Here is a 24,571-nt window from a genome sequence, read left to right on the forward strand (position 1 = left end):
TAAAGATGTACGGTAGATAGAGGTGGTGAGAGTTGTTATTAAATAACTAAAGTCTCCACAAGGGGGCGTACAGTACACAACCAAGACTAACCCTATATCACTTCTACTATCAAACCAAACCCTGTTTCAGGGTAAATTCCATTTCATGCAGTTTTATAGTTTCCTCGGGATACACAAAAGGTATTTTAGCACGTTTTCACTGTTCAAGGAAATCAGATCATTTCACTGAGGAAAAAGTAAGTCGAAAATAGAGGGGTATTTTAATTAATATTAAATGTTTTAGAAAAATCTAATTTTAAAATATTGTGAAGAAGGTTGTACAACAGTAAGTTGAAATGTAGGCCTAAACTTGGTTATAATAAAAATATTTAAATGATTATGGAAATTCGAAAAACAACGAACTCAGTGTCTAGTACACAAGTAGTTATTTGTGTCTATTTATTTTTTTACTTTTTTTCTTGTGTCAGTATTTAGAAATACATTATAGCCCTTTACACTTAGAGTGGTTTAAAAAGTTTACAACTTTTAGTGGTTTACATTTAAAATTAAAACATTGTTCTTTAATGGCCAAGAATGTAAGCTTTTCGGTTGAGCTCATTGGATATTTCAAAATCACAATGCAGTGGGTCCATGCAAATTGTTGTGGGAGGGGAGAGAGAAGATTCCTCTTAGTATTCATTCAAACTTATCAGTGCAGCTCTCTGGTCCCTGCTGATCTGCACACAAAAACATGCCTTGACCCAATGTGCAATTCCACGTTACAGGAATGGTTGGAATTTTGCGGACCGCAGTCGTTCTGGATCGTTTGGACTAATATTCCAAATGAGATGCGCGTGAGCCATGGAATTACCAGTGATATGGATGTGCTTTGGATTACTTATTCATCTCCCACCGTTTGAGTGCTTGGATTTACATCTGTCGGGATCTCTCCATCCTGGTGCAACACTGGCAAATGTATCAATCGGACCAGAATGGACGTACAGAATCGACAGAAATCTCACAGATAAGTCTTTACGACACTTTCTGAAGATCGGGAGAAGTGATGGGCTACTATCGGTCGCGCGCAAAGTTGACTGCACTCGTCTACCGAGAAATCCCGTGCGACTGTATTTGCAGATTAAATCACTGCATTCTGTAAACTTTATACTGCTTCATTTCAATACATTCGTGCATGGTCAGAACTGCTTCATCAAATACAAAAGAAAAAATCTTAATCCAGATGCCTATATGTATCTATCCACTGGGTATGAAACATGTTTGTCTTTGGATTCCTTACCCGTGAACATTTACGAACATTTGCCTGTGTCCATGCGGAATTCCCAAATGTTTCGCGGTAGGTGCGTGGAGAAACACCAACGGCAAGTTATCTCCCTAACGAGCGCGAGCCTCTGTTTTCCTCATAAGCATCGAAATGAGGCAAATTTGCTTTGTTTAATGCCTAATTCACTAAATAGCTCTTTATTTGTAGATGTGAAGTTACATTTACGAAGAGAACACACTCGAAGTGAATTAGACCCGTGGGCTAAACGTCAAAAAAGAAACGTGAACTCCGCTCCTCAGTTTCAGCTCCCAAACTACCAGGTATCAGTGCCAGAGAACGAGCCCTCGGGGACGCGCGTCATTACGCTCAAAGCGTTCGACGCCGATGACGGAGACGCCGGTGTTATCGAATACGATATGGAAGCTCTTTTTGACAGCCGCTCTAACAATTTATTTCAAATTAACCCTGAGACGGGCGGTATAACTACTCTACAGCCTCTAGACAGGGAAGTTAAAGACACGCATGTGTTTAAAGTTACTGCTACTGATAAGGGAACCCCTAAAAGATTAGCTATAGCGTACCTAACTATTACAGTCAGTGATACAAACGACCACGCGCCGGTTTTCGAACAGAATGAGTATAGGGTTAGTATTCGAGAAAATGTTGAAGTAGGCTTTGAAGTGATGACTATTAGGGCTACAGATGGAGACGCCCCCTCTAATGCCAATATGATTTATACGATTGTGAACGATGATGAGGTGAATACTTACTTTGAAATTGATCCAAGGAATGGGTTGGTCAAAACCAGAGTCAGACCAGACAGAGAGATCAAATCCCAGTATAGACTTTTTGTTGAAGCTAATGACCAGGGCACAGAGCCCGGTCCACGTACTGCCACAGCCACGATGCACATTTTTATAGAGGACGAGAATGATAACTACCCTCAGTTCAGTGAGAAGCGATATGTAGTTCAAGTTCCTGAAAACATAGCTGTGAACTCTCAGGTGGCTGTGGTGAAGGCTACTGATAAAGATGCTGGAAATAATGCAAAAGTACATTACAGCATCATCAATGGGAATATAAAGGGACAGTTTTACATACACTCCCCTACGGGAGTCATTGATGTTATCAGCCCTCTAGATTATGAGATGATAAGAGAGTACACACTCCGAGTGAAAGCTCAAGATGGAGGACGGCCACCTCTTATTAATGGCACCGGTATGGTTGTGATCCAAGTGTTGGATGTTAATGATAATGCCCCCATGTTCGTCAGCACACCCTTCCAAGCCTCAGTGTTAGAAAATGTTCCTGTAGGTTACTCCGTGTTACACATCCAAGCTATCGATGCTGATTCAGGTGACAATGCTCATTTGGAATACAAACTGACCGAAACATCAGATAGTTTTCCGTTTATTATCAACAACAACACCGGATGGATTACGGTTAGTGCTGAGCTGGACAGGGAGACTACAGAGTTGTACAATTTTGGTGTTGAGGCCAGAGACCGTGGGGTTCCTACAATGTCATCTTCAGCGAGTGTAAGTGTCACTATACTAGACGTAAACGACAATGTCCCAACCTTCACACAGCACTTGTATAACCTAAAAGTCAATGAGGATGCAGTTGTGGGCACAAGTGTGCTTATGGTCACTGCTGTAGACAGGGATGTGAACAGTGTGGTCACATACCAGATATCTAGTGGGAACACACGGAACAGGTTTGCCATCACCAGCCAGAATGGAGGGGGACTTATTACTTTAGCGCTACCTCTGGACTATAAGCAGGAACGGCAGTATCTCCTAACAATCACTGCCTCAGATGGTACACGCCAAGACACAGCTCAAGTCTTCATTAATGTGACTGATGCCAACACCCATCGACCAGTATTTCAAAGTGCTAACTACCAGGTTTTAGTGAGCGAGGATCGACCTGTAGGCTCCACTGTCGTGATCATCAGTGCCACTGATGAAGACACTGGTGAAAATGCCCGGATCACTTATGTAATGGAGGAAAATGTGCCACAGTTCAAGATTCATCCTGACACTGGTGCCATCACGACACAGATTGAAATCGACTATGAAGATCAGGCATCCTACACGTTAGCCATCATTGCCCGAGACAACGGCATCCCACAGAAATCAGACACAACCTATGTAGAGATCATCATTCTTGATGCCAATGACAACGCACCCCAGTTTCTTCGTGACATCTACCAGGCAACAGTGTTTGAGGATGCTCCAGTATACACTAGTGTACTCCAGGTATTTGCTTCAGACAGGGACTCGGGATCTAACGGTCGACTCAGCTATACCTTTCAGGGAGGGGATGATGGTGAGGGAGACTTTTTTATTGAGACTTACTCTGGGATCATTAGAACGGCCCGCAAGCTTGACAGGGAAAACGTTGCAGTGTATAGCCTCAAGGCGTTTGCGGTGGACAAAGGAGTGCCCCCTCTCAAAGCAGCTGTGGACATTCATGTGTCCGTGCTGGACATAAATGACAATGCCCCTGTGTTTGAGAAAGATGAATTGTACTTTTACGTAGAGGAAAACAGTGCAGTAGGATCCACTCTTGCTCATGTAAGTGCCACAGACCCAGATGAAGGTACCAATGCCCAGATCCTCTACCAGATTGTAGAGGGCAATATTCCTGAAGTCTTCCAGCTCGACATCTTTAGCGGAGATCTAATTGCCCTTACTGACCTAGACTTTGAGACCAAGATGGAGTATGTAATAGTGGTCCAGGCAACTTCCGCCCCACTTGTCAGCCGGGCCACTGTACATGTCCTCCTAGTAGATGTCAATGACAATGTCCCCATTCTACAAGATTTTGAGATCATTTTCAACAACTACATCACCAATAAGTCCAGCAGCTTTCCCACAGGAGTTATCGGGAAGGTGCCTGCTCGTGATCCAGATGTGTCTGACAAGCTCCTCTACACATTTGTTGAGGGAAATGATCTCAACCTGCTGATTCTCAACCAAGACACTGGAGAGCTAAAGCTGAGTAAGGACTTGGATAACAACAGGCAGCTCGAGGCCACAATGAGGGTGACGGTTTCAGGTGAGACTCACGTTATGCACATGATACCACATTATTTGGCCACAGTTTCTCATGTGAAAAGCAGTTCATTATTTGGATTGTGTTCAGTAGTTGAGTGATTTCCAAAATCTGCTTTGCAGGTTGCCTTTCCATGGTAGAAGAGCGGTGTATTCTTTTCACACTGTGTTAATTGGTTTTCTTTAATAGTCTTGGTGATAGTGATCTGCCTTCTTGTGTGCTGTCTGGTGTGCTCTTCTCTTCTCCTGGGTTATGAGTTCCTGAATCCTTAAGTTATTTTTATAGTTTTACTGTGTCTCTTTACATCCTCAGTAATATTTGTTGGCACTCCTTAGTTAGCATATCCATGGCAAAAATGATCACGCTTAAAGTTATTTATTTGCAGCCATTCTGAAGTGGCCATCAGTTTATACATTCTAATATGCAATATATTATTCAGTGAATATGAGGTTGTTTTTAAAGCCTGCTGACACCACAGAGTGAAAAATAAATAAATAAATAAATTCCCACAATACCTCATAATCACAATTTTATTTCTCCCAGTTGTGGACTTGATGTGTCACTTGACAAAATGTGACCTTCCATACCAATGTGATTTGTTTTATTTACCAATTTGACTTTATATCTTACAACTGCAACTTTATATTTAATAATGTGATGTGAGCTTTTTAACTGCTGGACTTTTTAAACTCTTTTTATAGTCTCTACCCCACAGCAGCTGTGGTTTGATAGAAAGATTTAATGATGCCTAAATTGCTTCTCCTCAGCCATTTTCATATTAACTGTTGCTGATCTTTCCCAACATTCTTACATTCTTGAACGTATTCCCATTAAAAACTGTCATGCACATGCATGAATAAAAGTTAGTAAGCCCTTCTCCCTTTCAATCTCGGACAAATCAAATGTCATTCTTACCTGTCAGGTTAGTTCATTTCATGTACATTTTCCTCGGAGCCAAATCTTACAGACTTTAAGACAGTGACTGATCATGGGTCACAGGAGGTTTTAACTTGATTTATGATTTATGCTAGTCTTTATTCACATTCTGCATCCACAAGCTGTAACCTTCCCCTTGGTTAATTTAAGAAAAAAAAGAAGGTTAAATTACTGTAATGCATCCATAAATTGAAATCCAGTGTTTCAACAAGATATCACGTGATAACAGGATTAGAAATGATGTCCATGTAGTGATAGCTTTTCATATATTCATAGTGATAAAACTTGTTTGTCTTGTAGAAGATGTCACATATGACAAGAAAAATGCTGGGGATTAATTGAAGATCCTTTAAAACTCCTGTGTATTCTGGATACATGTAGATTTTGTTTTGTGTTATTTTGATTATTTTTCTTTAATGGTTGTCACAGCTTACAGAGAATCAGGATCAGCCAGACAGCAACGATGTGTTTCCAGTGAGACACTGCCACTCTAATTTTATTCTCAGAATGTTATGTTTAGCTGCTTAGTGGGGAGACAAATAACTTCCTAGTACACTAGTGTACTAGTGTACAAGTGACAATACAGGGAGACAGTACAGGGAGAACACGAACATTTCTCAGAGCAGCGTATGATTAATAAAAGGTATATATTATAAACACACACACATACACACACACACACACACACATATATATATAGTGATTAGTTATTTGTATCATTTTACGTTCAGTCAATAAACTTGACTCAACCCCAGGGGTGCATTCCATTCATAACAGTTTGTCATCAGCATTGTCTAGTTTGCTTCTGAATTCTGAGTGATAATTTGATATCTAATTTGAGAAAGTGAGCTGCAGGAAAAGACCATCTGTGTTTAATTCTTTACCCGAACTTTTGATCTACAGTTTTATTTTAAAGGTAGGGCACCTCTCATAATCGTTGATCTTTTCATCTTTATCTTTTGAACCTTTGATGTATTTCATCCATCCCCTCTTTGTCTAAGTGAAATGTCAGGTGGCGGCTGATGCAAAGCGTGTGGCGCACACATTTCTCCAGTTAATACCAGCGCATATATCTTTATCCTTGTTTCGGCACATTCTAAATCACTGTGTATGGAATCTTTATCGCATACCAGCATTCCAAAGCATCTAAATCATGCAGGGAATCTGTGAACTTTTCAAGGAAAAGTATAGAGATCAAGCTGTCAGGTCACTTTTAATGCTGACAAGGACCAGGATTAATTTCCGTGCTGGTTTGGTACCTGTTTTAGTGGTGCACCAAAACATGCCGGTCTGGCAGCTTGGCTAGACCAGATGGTCCAAGAAAATCTTGCTGGTTAAGCTATAGTTAAAAACCCTAAAGTGGGGAGCCAGACCAGCATCTAAATGACAACATATGCTGGTCTTTTCAACCGGCTAACTTGCATTAAGCAAGCTGATCTCCTTCTAAATCCTCTAGTAATGGAACCGAAGCACCCCATTGGGTTTCCTCATGGACGTTCTCTGAAGGAAGTCTGAGAAAAAGAGTTTTGAAAAGCTCTGCCTCTCCGTTGTTGTTGCCACGGAGAAGGGGGGAGCATTGTGGTGCTCTTATGTGTTTTGCGCCAAGCTGGGGGTTGAAGCACGGGCCCCTTTTGTGAAGTGGGGTGAGAAGGAGGGTAGGGGGTGAAATGTGGGGGGGCTTCTTAAATTCGAGGAGGAGGGAGGCATTGTCCACATGCAGATTTCTGTCAGTGAAGACAAAGCTGTTTGTGTGTCGAGACCTTAAAGGAAGGACACTGCTGAAAGAAGAGAGAGGGTTTTTTTGCACTCACTTGGTGTCTGTCTGGTGAAAGAGCAGAGATCAGACATGGACTAGAACAGCAACTGCAAAACTTGTCATTTATGCACAGTGTGTTGTGACTGGTGGTCCTGCATGACAGTAAATCAGTATTCTCGATCACATCACTTGCCTGAAGCAGACTCTTATATCAAAAGACAGTGCGTGGTAATGATTGCAGAGTTGAGTTACTCATAAATAGAGCTTGGAGTTATCTGTTCTTATTTTTTGTAGATGCAAGCGGTTGCTACTGGACACCAAAGACTGTTTAACAAAGAGTCAGGAATGGTGTATGCAGGTTTTCATTGGACTACACGAGTACAAAGGGCAAACTGGGCATTATCTTCTCTAGGGCTAAAGCTTTGCTACTGAATTCCTTCCTTATGAAATGAAATGAAATGATGATGCAATGCAGGCCAATTCTTTATTCCAGCTTAAGAAATGTATACAATTATTACAGCTCAACCAATCCACTGTTTCAAAGCTGCTGACCCAAAAACAAATCAGCATTTGCACAAGCTCATGTTGTTCCAAACCTGTATGATTCAAACCATTCCATTCAACCATTCAGAGTTTTAGGCCTGTAAGGTTTATTATTATTATTATTTTTATGATTTAAAGAAATGAAGTCCCTTTTTTTTTGCATGGATTGATTTCATTGATTAAAAGTGACAGCAAAATTTTTTACTTTGCTAATCAGATTTCTATCTCATAATAAATGCTGTTCTTTTGTATTTGAATCCTGAAAATAATTATCATGGTTTCCACAACAATTTTATTTTAATTTTTTTGCTGTATATTTGTTTAAATAAATGCAGCCTCATGACTTTCAGAGACTTCTTTAAAAAAATCTTACTGGCCCCAAATATTTCAGAGCTTTCAAATATTAACATTTGACATTTGATAACTTTGTGAGAAATTTAAGAGCCTATTGATCTATAATATTTTGGTCTGTTCTTCGCACAAAGCTTATAGTATAACTTCAGAAGCCGTTTTGAGTTCCACAGAAGAATGAAAATGGGTTTGAAATGACATGAAAATAATGAAATGATTGACTATTCCTTTAGATTTTGATTTTAAACCACACTCAAGCAACTACCAATGAGCTCATCTAATGCATGGTGAAAGCTTCTGGTTATTTGGTTGTTTCTGCATTTTTGAATAAAGGCTTTTAAAGTCTATAAGTTATTCATATTTTATATGCGCGCTTCGAATCTTGAAGACCTCCTATAGATATTGCATAACCAAGCAGGAGCACCTTCACATGTCTCTTGGGCTTGGACGACATTAACAGGACTGCCCATAAAATCCACACCTTGCAGGGTTCCATTTCTGTATGTGCTTGGAGGGATCAAAGCAGAACTGGCACCAATGATGTTAATAAGAATCACCACAGATGCATGAGAGATGCCGGCCGAGGTATGGTCTCCATTATCAGCCACTTAGTCCATGCATTATGTGGAAAGAAACTTTGCTCATTAACTTCTCAAAGTGCAACTTAACACAAGCCATGCCAGAGCTAAAGCTTTTAATAGGCCTTAAAAAGGAATGTAGGGCTTGACTGGAGGATAGCAGTGTGAAATAAGAAACAAACAAACAAATTATTGAAAGAGCAACATAGAATATTTATGTGGCATGCTGTCGATGACCACGGGTGAAAGAAAGTCTTTTAGAAACAAACAAATATTGTGTTTAAAATAAAGATGCACAATATATTTGCAGCATATTAATTAGCAAACTTTTTTTTAGATTTTCACCTTAGAATTATGAGTATTATTATTATGTCATAGTTTTAACTTTTTATTTCATAAATTTTACTTTCTGTCACGGTTGTGACTTTATTTCAATTTTGACTTTTAAAATTATAATTCTGATTTGTTATGTAATAATTTGTGACCTTTTTATCTCATAATCATATCTTAATGTTTTTGTAATTACAACTTTTTGTCTCATAACTATGATTTTATCTTATACTTTAAATATTTTATATCATATTTTAATCTTAATATTTCATAATTCTGATTTGATGTTATAATTTTGACTTTTTGTCTCATGATCATGATTTACAATTTTGATATTTTGTTATCATTTCAACTTTTTGTCATAATTTGTGACTTTATCCCAATTTAGATTTTTTTAGATAATTATTTCAACTTTTTATATTATAATTCCAACCTTCCAACCATAATTTAGAATTTTTATTCTCATAATTATTATGACTAAATACCTCATTCCAACGTTTTTATCATAATTTTTACTTTTTACCAATTTGGATTTTTTATATAATTATTTTGAATCTTTTATTATAACTCTGATTTGTTATATCAGAATTTTTGACATTCTCATATTTCCAACCTTTTCATATAATAATAGTATTTTTATCTCATGCTTATGACTTGACATGTCAAAAAAAATATGATTTACAGTTTTAGCTCTTATGAATTTGACATAAGTAATTTTTTTCCTTTTGTCATAATTATAACTTTATCTCAGTTTCAACTTTGAACTCTTACTGTGCTGTAATGTCTCATAATTAGGATTTAGTATCTTTTCTTAGGATTTGATTTTTTCAGAGGGGCACAGCTCTGCCCTCAATGCCTTGTGCACTCAGTAGGCCGTCTCTCTCAGCTGTGCCTATTGTGCGACAGGCACCAGTTGGCTTGGCTTCGCACATATTTAGGTCAGCTATCAGCCGTGATGGGCCACTGCTGGTGAAGCTGGACATGTGTCTTGGCGTTGGCTAACGGATGCTTTGGCAGGAGATTTTTGTCTGTCTCTGCTACTGTTGCACCATCCCACTGCCAATCAGCTGTCTGTGTTCCCACAAGCTTTTTGAGGAGTGTTTAAGGATGGCTGAAAAGAGACAAATAAGTCTTATGTGTTTATATTTTATTTTGCATTCTCACCCCATGGCACTCCATATTTAAAGCATTAGATCATCCAGAAATGCCAGTTCTGTCATTGTTTACGCATCCTCATGCTGATCCAAACTCACATGGCTTTCTTTCTTCCATGGAACACAAAAGAAGAGGTTTAGGACAATGTTCAAGTTGGTATTTTCCATAAAATCAACAATAAATGCAGTCCAGCCGTGTCTGCATATTTTAAGTCTATTTTATTTCATATTAATTGTTTTAGTGTTGGGTAAGTTACTCTAAAAATAATTAATTACTGCTTACTAATTGCATCACCAGTTTCTAAATCCTATTTCAACCTCGGTCAGCTGAACAATACAAGGATAGACATGAAACTGCTCAGTTAATTCTTTTAAGTAATAATTTTAATTAAATAAATTATCATTGAACTGACCAAATGTGTGATATACACAGAAAACATGTAACCCAAACTAACATATCCATGATTTTGATAGGTGGAAAAAAAGTTTTATGTTGTATTTTTCGTATTAGCAAAGTTGCATGATATAACCATTTTAACACAAGGTTTGTTTGAAAGAGACTTTGAGACTCAAATTTTATTCACATCATCCACATAATTGGTAACCAGGAAACAGAGGTTGACATTATTTATAGGATAGTTTAACAATTAGATGATATCTTCTAAACTTCCCACTGTGTGTTTGTTTGCAGGCCAGCTCCTGTTAGTGTAGAGTAAGTGTCTTTAGAGTGTCTAAATTACACTGAACATTCATCTTTGCACAGATTGTTTGGTCTTTTCCCTTGGAAAACACCGTCCCGAAAAGCTGCCCTTTATGTTTGCCTTCGTCCCCAGATTCTTTGAAAAGACAACTGAACATGACACTTGCTCTTTACAGAGGCTGTAAATGCTTTCACAGCTCAGTGGTCCTACAAAGGAGTCTGTTGCCAAGTAAAAATGTGAACATTTCAACCTAGTTTACTTTGCAAGTGCCATAATCTCTGCCATCAGTTTTGAGTGGATTCGATGAAGCTGGGCTTCCTGTGGCGCAGACGCTTTTCCATTTAAAACAGTTCAGTTCTTCACTTTGTTTTCTTGCTCAGCAAACTCTAGAATCAGTTGGTACAGTTTATGCTCAGGACCACCCACACTTGTGTATAATATTTGTATTAACACAATGATTCCTATTTGATCATATAGACAGTTTTTGGAGTTTCCTTCAGGCGATCCAAGATCACATCTGTGGGTCGCTCTTTTATTTGTGGGACACTTTTTTTCTGGCAGGAAATACTAGGCATGTCAGTTAACAGTTTTAACAGTCAGTTAACATGTCTATGCAGTTTTAATGTTTGATTTAAAAGACATTTTCATGACTTTTTTATGATGCACATTTTGGTAGTGAAAATAAATTATAATGTCTGGATAAATTATCATGTCTCGGCGAATGAACTATGATGCATTTACAGCAGTAGGGCTTTCTTCAAATTCTGTTTAGGGAAGATTTTAAGTTCTTGGATAAGTTTTCATCAGCACTTTATTGTAAAGTGTCTCTGTAATATTTTATAATATGCCAGAGTGTTTGTTATGCTTTAGTAGCACTTACTGGTAAGATAATCTATGGAGAGGGAGACACTTAATGCATTTCAGAGTGGGATTTTAATGCAGACAGAAACCAAGAAACTACTTAGCTTATACATTACTGCTGCCTTCTCAGTATAAGCATCAGATTTCTGGCATGCAAAAGTTTAGTAAAGTTTACTAAGCATATTTAAAAGAAACATAGTTTCATAGTTTATGGGATTATTGAGTATTATGAACACAATGGAACAGGATATGGCCTGTTATTCAGCCGTTTCCCTTGCAGAAAATGTCTACTTTTGGGAAGATTATGATTATTATGTGACAAATTTGTGATTTGCCAAGGTTGCAAGTTTGCCAGAATTTCAATACAATTTAAAGTTAGGAAATTATTTTCAGGCTGTGAAACAACTACAAATAAGAATGGAATAAATAGCATAATATATGGTTAATTAAGTAAATAAGGTGTCAAAATATTTTAATCTACAGTAAAAAAGATTTAAAAAAAAACTTTGATTTGCTATATTGTGTTATAATGAGAATAAAAATGGTCATGTTTGTTAAACTGAATTGTTTCAATGGTGCAGCACATCACAGTGCAAAACATTTAATTGAGTGTATATGCGTGGCGTTTTTGGATGTGTATGCAAATGTGTGTGCGTGCAAGAGAGAAACTCCTTGTTGTGTCTACAACTGCGTGTTTGTCTTATCTGACAGTATGTGAAAGGACAGTGTAACAGAGTGGAAACATGTCCTCATTGTCCTGCAATTATAGCTCTCTTCATTCACATGACAGAGGGGTCCTTTACACTAGGAGCAAGAGAAAACACTGGACCTTGAACAATACCTGTCAAACTAAAGGACAGAGCAAATGTGACACAGCGGCCAGATGTACAACAAAACACTTAAAGAGGCTTTTGCTCTGCCAATCAGTGATGACTAAGTGGGGATGAATGAAAAGGTGTTGTTTTTTGTTTCTCTTTTCAAAGGACCCACCACTAACTAACTAGATAAATATAAAAATAAATGTTGTTAATAATATTAACAATTATCATCATCATATTTATTTATTTATTTATTTATTGGTAGTATTAGTAGTATCATTACCATTAATAATGCTAAAAATAATGTTAATGTTAATAATAACAACACTAGTAATAATGATAATATTTGATAATGATTTCTAATTTTTGTAAACATATTTTATAGTATCAGATATATTTAAATCAAATATTGTATACAACTTGTATTAAAAAAAGAAAAAATCTTAGTATTTTTTCCTTGAAAATTATAATATTAACAACAATAGTAATCATTAATTTTTTTGTTTGTTTGTTTATAAGTAATAATAATAATAATAATACACTGCAATATTTTCACAGTATCAGTAATATAAAAAAAAAAAAACTAACTAAAAAAAAACTGATAATCAACACCTCTCCAAACCAAACTTTTCAAACTTATTTTTCATTTTGTGTTCTTATCTGATGCATTGCTTGACAGGAAGTTGGTTGTATTGCTGTTCAAACAGTGTGTAAAATGATCACACATCTGTGAAGGTCGAAATGCTTGATGAACAATCACAGAATTTAGTTCCATGTTCCAGCATGTTCTTAAAGTTCATCTCACTCACAAGAATGTAAACTTACCACCTGCCAGCCCCTGCCATACCATTCATTTCAGTTTAAACATTTACCAAGTCCCTCAATGTGCCTTTGTGTCTTCACAGATGGCCTCCACCAGGTCTCGGCCCTCTGCACCCTACGGGTGACCATCATCACTGACGACATGTTGACGAACAGCATCACTGTTCGTCTGGAGAACATGTCTCAGGAGCGTTTCCTCTCCCCTCTGCTCTCACTCTTCACCGAAGGTGTAGCCGCGGTGCTGTCCACCAGTCCTGATGGTGTCTTCGTCTTCAACGTCCAAAATGACACAGACGTTAGCGGCAGCATTCTCAACGTCACTTTCTCAGCCCTGCTTCCGGGTGGAGCTCCGGGACGTTATTTCCCATCAGAGGAGCTGCAGGAGCAGCTGTACCTGAACCGTACGTTGTTGACACTGATCTCGACCCAGCGTGTCCTGCCGTTTGATGATAATATCTGTCTGCGTGAACCCTGTGAAAACTACATGAAGTGCGTAGCTGTTCTGAAGTTTGACAGTACAGCTCCCTTTGTGGCTTCCAACACGGTTCTTTTCCGGCCCATACACCCCGTTAACGGGTTACGGTGTAGATGTCCTGATGGATTCACTGGAGACTACTGTGAGACGGAGGTGGACCTTTGTTACTCAGGCCCGTGTCAGAATAATGGGAAGTGCCACAGTCGAGAGGGGGGATACACCTGTGAGTGCCCGCAAGATTTTACAGGTCAGTATCTGGTCATCATGTCTATCTATCTATCTATCTATCTATCTATCTATCTATCTATCTATCTATCTATCTATCTATCTATCTATCTGTCTGTCTGTCTGTCTGTCTGTCTGTCTGTCTGTCTGTCTGTCTGTCTGTCTGTCTGTCTGTCTGTCTGTCTGTCTGTCTGTCTGTCTGTCTGTCTGTCTGTCTGTCTGTCTGTCTGTCTGTCTGTCTGTCTGGTCTGTCTGTCTGTCTGTCTGCCTGTAGGTCTGTCTGTCTGTAGGTCTGTCTGTCTGTCTGTCTGCCTGTAGGTCTGTCTGTCTGTCTGGTCTGTCTGTCTGTCTGTCTGTCTGTCTGCCTGTAGGTCTGTCTGTCTGTCTGTCTGTAGGTCTGTCTGCCTGTCTGTCTGTAGGTCTGTCTGCCTGTCTGTCTGTCTGTCTGTCTGTAGGTCTGTCTGTCTGTCTGTAGGTCTGTCTGCCTGTCTGTCTGTTTGTCTGTAGGTCTGTCTGTCTGTCTGTCTGTCTGTCTGTCTGTAGGTCTGTCTGTCTGTCTGTCTGTCTGTCTGCCTGTAGGTCTGTCTGTCTGTCTGTCTGTAGGTCTGTCTGCCTGTCTGTCTGTAGGTCTGTCTGCCTGTCTGTCTGTAGGTCTGTCTGCCTGTCTGTCTGTCTGTCTGTCTGTAGGTCTGTCTGTCTGTCTGTAGGTCTGTCTGCCTGTCTGTCTGTTTGTCTGTAGGTCTGTCTGTCTGTCTGTCTGTAGGTCTGTCTGTCTGTCTGTCTGTCTGTCTGTAGGTCTGTCTGTCTGTAGGTCTGTTTGTCTGTCTGTCTGTCTGTAGGTCTGTCTTTCTATCTATCTATTGGTCTGTTTGTCTATCTATCTGTATGTCTGACTCTATGTCTGTCTTCTATCTATTTATCTATTGGTCTGTTTGGCTATCTGTCTGAGTTGCAATTATTTATCCCGTTGGCTCCCTAAATTCAGCTCAAGTTTAGCCATTTAACTTGGATTTAGACCCCCTTCTTAATTCAAGTCTGAATGGTGCACAATTTTGTACCCAATTCATTATCTGCCGAGTGAAAATTTCTTAGTCTTATAACTTAGTCATTCATGTTAAAAAAAGTGTTGACATTTAATACTTATCCCTAATAATGAGGTGTTTGTACGGATAGTTGATTGCAAATTGGTTGCAAATTGTCCTCTTCTCAGTTGCTCAGACTCGTGAGAGCATCATTAGTTTTGCTTCTGTCATAACTTGACACTCTTGGGGGAAGGAATTATCCTGTGTAAGTTTGACAGCAGGAATGGCATCCAGACCCTCAGTCCCAAGGTTCAGTGTCCCCGCACTGGATCATTCACTTTGACAGCGTCTGTCTGTTTGTCAGCTCAGGTTTCTGGACTACAGTAAAGAGTAGTGAACCTCTGCCCTCTCAAGCCCACAGGTAGTATGTGGTCATAACTAGAGGTGTTGACAGTGGCCTCTGTAGTTCCTCTCATGGGTTTCTCTCATTACAGAGTAATGTATCCCTGTAATTCCTCTGAAATGAGGGATTATCTGACTGACATTTGGACCATTACCTCTTTGGAACTCTTTTGTGTGTCCCAGACGACATAGTTCCTTTGGGCCCAGATCTTGTCAAGGTAATGGCAGGTACACAAGGGTGTTCACACTGAACTGGCTAGGAATCAGAGGTACAGGATTACAAGTGCAACAAGGTAACGTCCTCCAGGCAAACCTCAGATGTTTGTTCTTAGGCTATTGCGTTTGTCAGCATGGTGATGGATTTTCGAGGAGATTGTTATCAGCATGTCTCTGTGTCCTGTGCGGATATTTCCATCTCAGGTGAAAGCAAACCACACATGTCTTGATACACACAAAGTCCAAAATAATACATGGAAAGTGAAATATATAAGTAAAAATTGGCTGTGTAGAACAAAATAAACACTTTACACATGGGTATATGATCTAAGGCACACAAACCATCTAGTTTTAATAACTTTTCGTCAGTGGAAAATTTGTCCTCAGAAGTTTATTTTTAGATGTGGTGAAAATGTTTACAGTAAGCTACAAGTAAAAAAAAAAAAAGAACAAAATCACAGTGACAATTATTGTTTTATATGTTTATGTATATGAAGCTGCAGATAACACAATAATGTAATATTTGCCACAAATATTATATAATTTTTTTTAATAACTCTTTGATAGTTGTCTTTTTTCTCTTTTTCTTTTTGGAAAATTAAAATTAAATTAAAATATTTTATTGCTAAATATTATTTTATGGCTCGAAAGCAATATTTATTTAGTATCTATCTATCTATCTATCTTGACAAACCTTTCTTGTTTTGTTAAAAATTATAGTTCATTCTGGTATGATTATATTATATATGATTGTTTTGAATGTTAAATATTTTTAATTCTACTTTACATTCCAAATTGAATTACAATAGCGTGTACTAATTTTAATTATACTTATTAACTATTATTATTATTATTATTTACTATTTTATTTATTTATTAATTTTTTTGTCCCTCTATATGCACACACACACACACACATGACAACAGGGCTAAAAAACACTGCTTTTCTCCTTTCATGAATTTTATCTAAATTTGATCAAATGCCCTAAACGCAATCTCGTAATTGTATATTGTGATGAATATCAAAGGAACCCTCTGGCAAACATCTACCTGTAACAATGTGAATGATGTCACTTTTGCTAGCGGCATCTTCCAATAGCGAGTCGTCATCGGTTCACCCCACATCTCATGTCACGTTACAAGAGACTAGCGGAGCATGACGGGTGTCTTACAGACCACCAGGACTACTTCATTGTTCTTCTGTTGCTTGGCTGTGTTCCTGCTTCTTTAGAGTATGAACAAAGGTTAGTCTGGGTCAATGAGCAAAGCGGCCTGCCAGGAATCACTAAGCAAAGAGGACATGGTGCTCAATGGTCTCTCTGAAGCCTTCCCGTTTAGACAGAACTGGAAGCCATTGTCCTGTTGGGACTAAAACTAAGCTCACTGAAGTGATTGGGTTAGAAGGTTGGGTTAAGAGAACAAGTTTCCAATTATTATCTGAAATTGAGTTCCACGGCTGAATTGCACTCAGTATGTGTCAGTGGATGTTTGAAATGTGGGTTTATTACCTTAATTTGCATGACTGGAATGAGAGCTTTTTACAGTCTTGACAATAAAGGTTCTTTATTGACATTGATAGTTCCATGATGAGCCTTTAAAGGGGAGCCTGCAGAGTTTATTTCCAACAATGCTCCAACACACATACCATGTAGTTTTCAAATAAGCTTGAAGGACTTGATTATTTGGATCCGGTGCGTTTAATTAGGGTTGAAGCTAAACTCTGTAGGGCTGTGGCCCTCCAGGAATTAAGTTTGACACCCCTGTTCTAGCGCATCCCATTAGAACCTTCGTTATTAATAATGTAATCTGATCATTCAGAAGTCAGATTGACAGTACAGGCAAAAAACCTTTTAAACTTAAAAACTTGTTCCTGTGGCTCAAGTGGTAGAGCATTGCATTAGCAGCGCAAGGTTGTGGGTTCGATTCCCAAGGAGCACATGTTAGGTAAAAAATGTTAGCATTCTAGGTATTCAACATTAGCACTTCTCACTTTTTTCAGTAAGCGTTAAAAGTAGTTTGTTTTAGTGACATGTCTTGGGTATTGTCTTTTCAGGAGAGCGCTGTGAGGTGAATGTGCGCTCAGGCCGTTGTGTTCCTGGTGTGTGTAAGAATGGAGGCAGGTGTGTGGACCTGCTGGTGGGAGGTTTCCTGTGCCAGTGTCCTGACGGCGAGTACGAGAAGCCCTATTGCGAGATGACCACACGCAGCTTCCCCGGCCAGTCCTTCATTACCTTCAGAAGCCTGAGGCAAAGATTCCACTTCACCCTCTCCTTTACGTAAGTAAACCCTCCAAAGTTACTCCATCCATCAGTTTATCCACCCACCCATCCAAAAATAAATAAATAAATGAAATAATTTTATTTGAAAAACGATTAAAATAAAAAGAAGCTAGGCTTAATCAATAAAAGACAAAATGTTATTAATATAATGATATTTTATTTTAATACTTTCATAATAGTGAAGTTATTTGTATTAATAGAAATAATACATTTTGATTTCAATACTACTTGTAAATATACTATACTAAAATAATACTATATATATATATATATATATATATATATATATATATATATATATATATATATATATATATATTACATTTAAGTTACATTTTTGTTATTTGGTTTGATAGTTTCAATTCAGTTTTTTTATTTTGCATATTTCTATTTAGTTTTTATATACTTTACTGTATGACGTGTTTAGTTAATGACAATTATTCTCGTGCAAACCTTGAGCAGTTGTGTCCTGGGAAAATGTTGTGCAGAGAAACAATTTTCTAAGGGTAAACACCTGTTTAATCTTCTCACTTTCCCATAATGGCATTAATTAATTACCATGTAACCGATCTAGCAAATTAAACACTTTTGCATACCACCCACAAATGTTCTTCTCATGGCAAACATGGAAACAGGATGCGGAGTGTGGTGAGGCATCTTTGTTCATACTTCCTGTGAGTCTGCCCCTTTGCCATGTGCTATCTGACACCTCTCCCTGCAAAAATCCCAGGTGCCCGCACCACAGGGCCAACTGAGATACCAGAGGTTGGCAAACATCAGAGTATCAGTTTCCCCCGTCCATTACAGCGTCATTACCTCTAGCTGTGTCTTTTGGCAGGTTTTATCACTTCCCTTTCCTCCACTCCCTATCTTTTTTTATTCTTCTTTCAAGCCTTTTTTTTTTTCCTTAGGATGTTCCTGGGCTTTTTTTGCTGCTCTTGATCTGTAGATCAGAAATGAATATTCATTCAAATCATGGAATGTCTGATTAAAATATGCTAAATCTGATTAAAACAAATTCATGAAATAATTTTTTTAAATGGCCTATAGATCCTAATCTTAACAATTATGCATTAAAGTTTGCATTGAACAAGCTTATTATGGTCATCATTAAGGTTTTAAATATATATATATATATTTATTTTTATTTCATAGGTTTGCTACCAGGGAGAGAAATGCTCTGCTTCTATATAATGGCAGGTTTAATGAAAGGCATGATTTCATTGCGATTGAAATTGTTGAAGAGCAAATCCAGCTGACCTTCTCTGCTGGTAAGTAAGATGATTCATTTTAGTTTTAATATAACGTTTAAATATGTGATCATTTAAATAACAATTACAATTTTGAGATAAAAACACAATGCTTTTGTTTAATAAAAAATCAGGAAACCAATACATATAAGAAATATTAATTAATTAATTTAGTTTTATGATATTACAGATATTGCAGTCACATAAAAAAAAAATACAGTACATATTTTTGCATTGTATCACATTTTCATTTGCATTGTGTTTTGTGTATGTTTTATTTTGTTTCTGCTCAAACTACAAACAACTAAATGGGTTTTAGTCAGTTCTGAATCTGAACAAAGCTATGTTTTGAGTGTCATATCTCAAACATTAGTGCGTATATGTGTATCCAGAGCTGTGCCAAAGGAAGCAGTTGGCCAAAGAGCATTAAAACACACTTCCTCTGTCTACCTGCTCCTTTGTTTTGTCAGACCTCACATATTAAAAAGAGTTACTGTCCAGTCTCTTTAACCGGTCAGAATTGTTTCCAAAGGAAACACGACAGTGGAATTAATTCCTAGAGTGTCTTAGTCTGAGGAGATGTTTATTACGTCTTACTAAAACACTGAGGGTCACCAGTCCACATGAGCTGAGAATAAAGACAGTGAAAGGAATTTCCTCCACTGTCCTGGAATGTAAAACATCAAACAAAACAGTGATTCTGGTAAATGATGAACCCATCATAGGTCAAAGGTTCGTCCCAGCTTACTAGCCATCACTCAACATAATTGAGTCAGAGAGAGATATAAACAACTAAGATATTTGACATTGCATGCACTGAGGGAAAGTGCTGTCATGGGAGGTCCCGACACACTATTATCTCCTCGACAATGATTTACTTATTTTGTCCGCTAGACTGAAAAATTGCCACACAAATTAAAATCCTCAAGGTGCTTTGGAGCCTTTTAATTAGTTTGGAATTTTTGTTTGGTGGGAATTTTATTACAGTATATTTCACATTTGGGATAAGTGTTAAGCAAAAAATAAATCTATAAATGCATTTATAATATAATATAAAGGCATATACTGCTTATACTATTCTGCTGAGTTATATACAAATATGATTGTATATTTATAATTATTTTTTTTGTTGTGGAAATATGTATATCACACATTTATTTTAATAATTTAATGATTTAATTACTTTCAGAATTACTCTTCCTTGCATTTCAGCAAAACTGGTTTCTTCTTTCCTGTTCTTTCTCTTTAGGAGAGTCTAAAACCGCAGTGACTCCATTTGTTGCTGGTGGGGTTAGTGATGGACAGTGGCACACAGTGCATCTACATTACTACAACAAGGTAAGTCATTTGTACCGAACACAATGAAAATGAATGCTGTTGTGGTTGGAAAGCCAGTGAAGGAAAACTAATGGGCCTCATTTATGAAACAAAAATGAGTCATTTTTCTGTGTAAATCTTTCATAAATCCATTATAGAATTTAATGTGACAGTACATTATGAAAGTACTGTATAGTTTCACAACAATATACACCTAATTGTTTTGCTTGTACTTCACGAACGAGTGTGAAAAACATAAATAATTTAGGTTTTAAATTTAATTTACAGTAGGGATATATATATATATATATATATATATGTATATATATATGTGCAATTGTGTTTTGTTTTTTTTTTTAAGAAAAAACATCACACAAAAAAAAAAAAAAAAAAATGTAATTTTTCCTGTTGAAGTCCATTAACACTATATTTGTTCGACAGTCTGATTATTTGGTTTTATGCTAGAGAAAGTCAGAGTCTAACAAGTCGTGTGTTTCTTGATGAGATCAGTGTGTCCATATTTCATGAAAGAAGACACATGATATCAGCGGCATCTCTAGCTGTATCAAAGTTCACAGTATCTTCTAAGAACTTCAGTCAAAAGAAACAGCTTGTATTTCTGCTTCTTTGATCCCGTTCAGTTTTCAGACCCTCATATTTCAGAAATGTAAAATTTATGAAGTTTGGTGCGTGTTATACGTCATGTGTCATGTTTCATTGCCAAAAGCTAAGTGCGTTCATTCTGTTACTCAGGCATCTCATTTCACAGCGTCTCGTTTTTAAGAGTATTTTGTAATCCATAGTGTTAGTATTATTCAATACGGTATTAAATTCTTGCTCTTTGTGTAGTAAGGCAAATAGTTGTTGTTGAATTGCAAGAACCTTGCCATATTGTAATTACAAGAGCAATTAATTCTGCTTGAATACATTAAGCTCTCATCAGCCCTTCCTATGTTCCTAAGTGACCTTTTAGTAACCTTATTTCTATGCTGCCAAACTTTAAAACAGTATGTATACACATTTTTGGGTCTCTCAAAGTATTCCTGAATTAAATTATAGTAAAGCTTTAGAGAATCTCACTGAAGTCTCATCAAAAGAAACATTTGTCCCTGAAGGACGCCAGTCAACATGCTGTGGGTTTCACTTTTTGAGGGTCCATCATTTCTTAGATTTTTTTTTTCAACTTCTACACAAGTTGCACTAAACCGATGAAAGGCTAAAAAAGTTATTAATACTAGTGGCTGCAGCCAAAATATATCTAATATAATGTAGCATGTAATTTAGAGAGTGTATTGTTGAATTGAAGCACCATTTACACTTGTAAACCCTTATGAATCAGAACCTAAAGCTGTCTGTTTAAGATCAGTGCTCTTTCTCCTCCCATGCGTATGTCGTGATTGCTTCATTGTGCCTGTAGCTCTCTCTTAACCCATTACTTAAAGACTCCAAGTTCAGTGTAGTCTAATGGGGAGCACAGACAATAGCAGACCCCCTGTTGAGTTAATCCGGGACTACAATGACATTGAGTTTCTAATGCCAGATGGCACACATTTTATCTGGTTTTTTTTTTTCTGCTTAAACATAAAACACCACGGACTGTTGTTGTAAATCTCCATAATATGCTTTTTTTTATTTCATGAAGTTTTGCTCCATCTGGAGCCTCGTCCATATGGTAAGGTTTGGGGTGAAGTATCCGAATCCATCTCATATCTTCAAAATCCATCTCTGTTTTGACATTCAGTAGTCCAGCTGAATTGTCTGCTATGCGATTGTGAAGTGGTGACTCAAAAACGGCCCTCATTATTCTTTTGCTTTCGCCATTGATCTTTGATTTCTTTTTCTTTTCCTGTGTGTTATTTTGTCTATGGATTCCAGTGTTTTTCAAGACTCTTTCAGATATTGACCTTGAGTAATAATAAGCAAACACAATGGGACGCAGCTGTAATGCAGTGATGTTTTTTAAGTGTCAGGTCTCCTCATTTTAAAGTATTCCAGCTAGTGGCGACCAGCTGCAGTTTTTACAAACAGTCTTTTGATGATGAAAGATTATTCCATTAATTCACAGTTTGGTCTTTTAGCCCTAATGGTTTGTTGAGACTGAGTATTTATATTTTTGAAGTCACAGATACCCCAATGATTTACATTTATGATTTTTAATGACATTTTTAAAGTCTCTTCTGTGTTCACCAAGACTTTATTTATTGATCAAAAATACAATGAAACAGTAATGTTGTTAATAAAGTAAAAAAGTAATAATGTTTCTGTTTAAAATTATTTTCAAATGTAATTTATTCCTGTGATGCAAAGCTGAATTTTCAGCATCATTACTTCAGTCTTCAGTGTCACATGGTCCTTGAGGAATTATTGTAATATGCTGATTTGCTTATTTGCTTCTGTGTGGGTTTAATTTGACCTTTGCAAATGCACATGGTAGAAAAAATTAGTTAAATTAAGTAACTCAGCTTATTTCTACATACACTGTGTACACCAGTAATAGCATGTGAAAATACATTGCATTGATATGTTGTATCTGAGATTACATTGTGAACATTTGAAGATGGAATTATTACATATGTTGTATTAGTTTTATAGTCCGTTTTATAGTCAGTTCTCATGAAAATAAGAAAAATCATCAAAGACCAGTTCATTTAGCTATTAAACAGTCATTAGGGTTTCTCTGACCCCAAACAGAATTTATATTTTCTGTCTCATAATACAATATATTTTACTAAATTGTTTTTTTCCTATCTAAAATAGATCACTGATTTTATGACTATAGCACATTTGGAAAGGGGAAAAGAACCTCATGTTTAGGCCCTGGGATCTTTTAACTATTGTTTTGAACTTTGAAACAAAAAGGCTGATGATTTACAAGGTTAGAGGTCAATAGCTGTGGTCAGGATTTGTGTGCATGTGTGTTCCTGAGGGCATAGAGCTTGTCATTGAGTTCATTTTCATCAGTGGACTCGGGACAGGAGAGACTACGGGATCATCATGGTGTTACGATGCAAGTGGATCCTTATTATAAGTGGCAAAGGGTTGAGTTGCAGTAACCTCTTAAAGGTGGTCAGCACTCTGATCCTGAATCAGTTTTCTTTACAGCATGTTTTTCTTTACAGATTGTCATACACCTGATGAAAATTGTTATAGAGACGTACAACCACTTTAAAAGCAGTAGAAACTTTATATTTGAATGGTATTTGGCCTGTTAAAAGGGATTTCAAACCAGTTTTTCACCAGTTTTTCAAAATTTTTAAAGCTAAATAACTGTTTTTGACTGAACGGTTGGCTTCAGGCCTTAATCAGTTGGATTTATTCCATGACTTGTGCGTCAGTGTGTAGGAATGCAACACACTGACGAATTGCCCAGTTTAGCAGTCTACTCACATTCCCTTCTTCATCTCTGCTGTCTGGCAGCAACTAAGAGAAATATAAAAACTGACAGTTAATTTATGAATGTGTGAATTTTTGGTCAAAAGTTAGTAAAGGAGAAATGGATCAGTCCCGAGTGCCCTCATAGTTTCAAAAACAAGAAGATGAATCTTTCAGTTTGCATGCGTACACTGAAACTGATCCTTCTATTTAGCAGAATATAAAAGTGGAATAGAAATATTGATTTATTTATAGAAATATTTATAGAAATATATTAAGACATATTTATTTTATTAAGAAATATTTATTTCAAAACAGTTATTTAATCATTATTCTAGATTATTATTATTATTATTGAAAAGTTAAATAGGAGTATTAACATTTATTTATTATTTAAATATTTGAATTATCACTGCTTTATTAAAAGCAGCATTAATAATGATAATAATAATTACTGTTGTTATTATTATACAGTTTAAATATTTACAGTAATTTATTATTTATTTAATTATTCCTTTGATTTATAGACAGAAAAACTTATAATAATAATAAGAAGAAGAAGAATATTGTTATTATTAGAAAAACACTTTAGAAATGTTGTTCGGTTTACTCTCTATTGGCCATGAATTCTGAATAATGAGTGACCACAGCGCTGTAATGAACTGTCTTCAGGAGCAAGTGGTGTTCAGCTGTCACTTGCACCTTTTTTAACACCACAGGGCAGACATCAAAGAGCAGCTCTGCACATCATACGCTCCACAAAATCTATTTTAATGAGCTGAGAAAATGTGAAAATCCTCATACGTGGGGGAAGGGTGTTGCCAGATGATAATACAAATTTT

At 37.0% G+C, this 24,571-nt stretch overlaps 1 protein-coding gene across 1 annotated transcript in view; it reads left to right on the forward strand.

Annotated features, from left to right (window-relative positions):
* Positions 1–623: 623 nt before the first annotated feature.
* Positions 624–24,571, forward strand: part of LOC113066893 (cadherin EGF LAG seven-pass G-type receptor 1-like) — a 43,568-nt gene continuing 19,620 nt past the window's right edge. The window contains exons 1-5 of the mRNA XM_026239004.1: positions 624–4,324; positions 13,255–13,893; positions 17,565–17,787; positions 18,946–19,061; positions 20,290–20,378. Coding sequence (XP_026094789.1) covers positions 841–4,324; positions 13,255–13,893; positions 17,565–17,787; positions 18,946–19,061; positions 20,290–20,378 — 4,551 coding nt within the window. The 5' untranslated portion in view covers positions 624–840. The remainder of the gene's footprint in view (positions 4,325–13,254; positions 13,894–17,564; positions 17,788–18,945; positions 19,062–20,289; positions 20,379–24,571) is intronic.

Source organism: Carassius auratus, chromosome 50 (assembly GCF_003368295.1).
Source record: "Carassius auratus strain Wakin chromosome 50, ASM336829v1, whole genome shotgun sequence".
NCBI classification, from domain to species: Eukaryota; Metazoa; Chordata; class Actinopteri; order Cypriniformes; family Cyprinidae; genus Carassius; species Carassius auratus.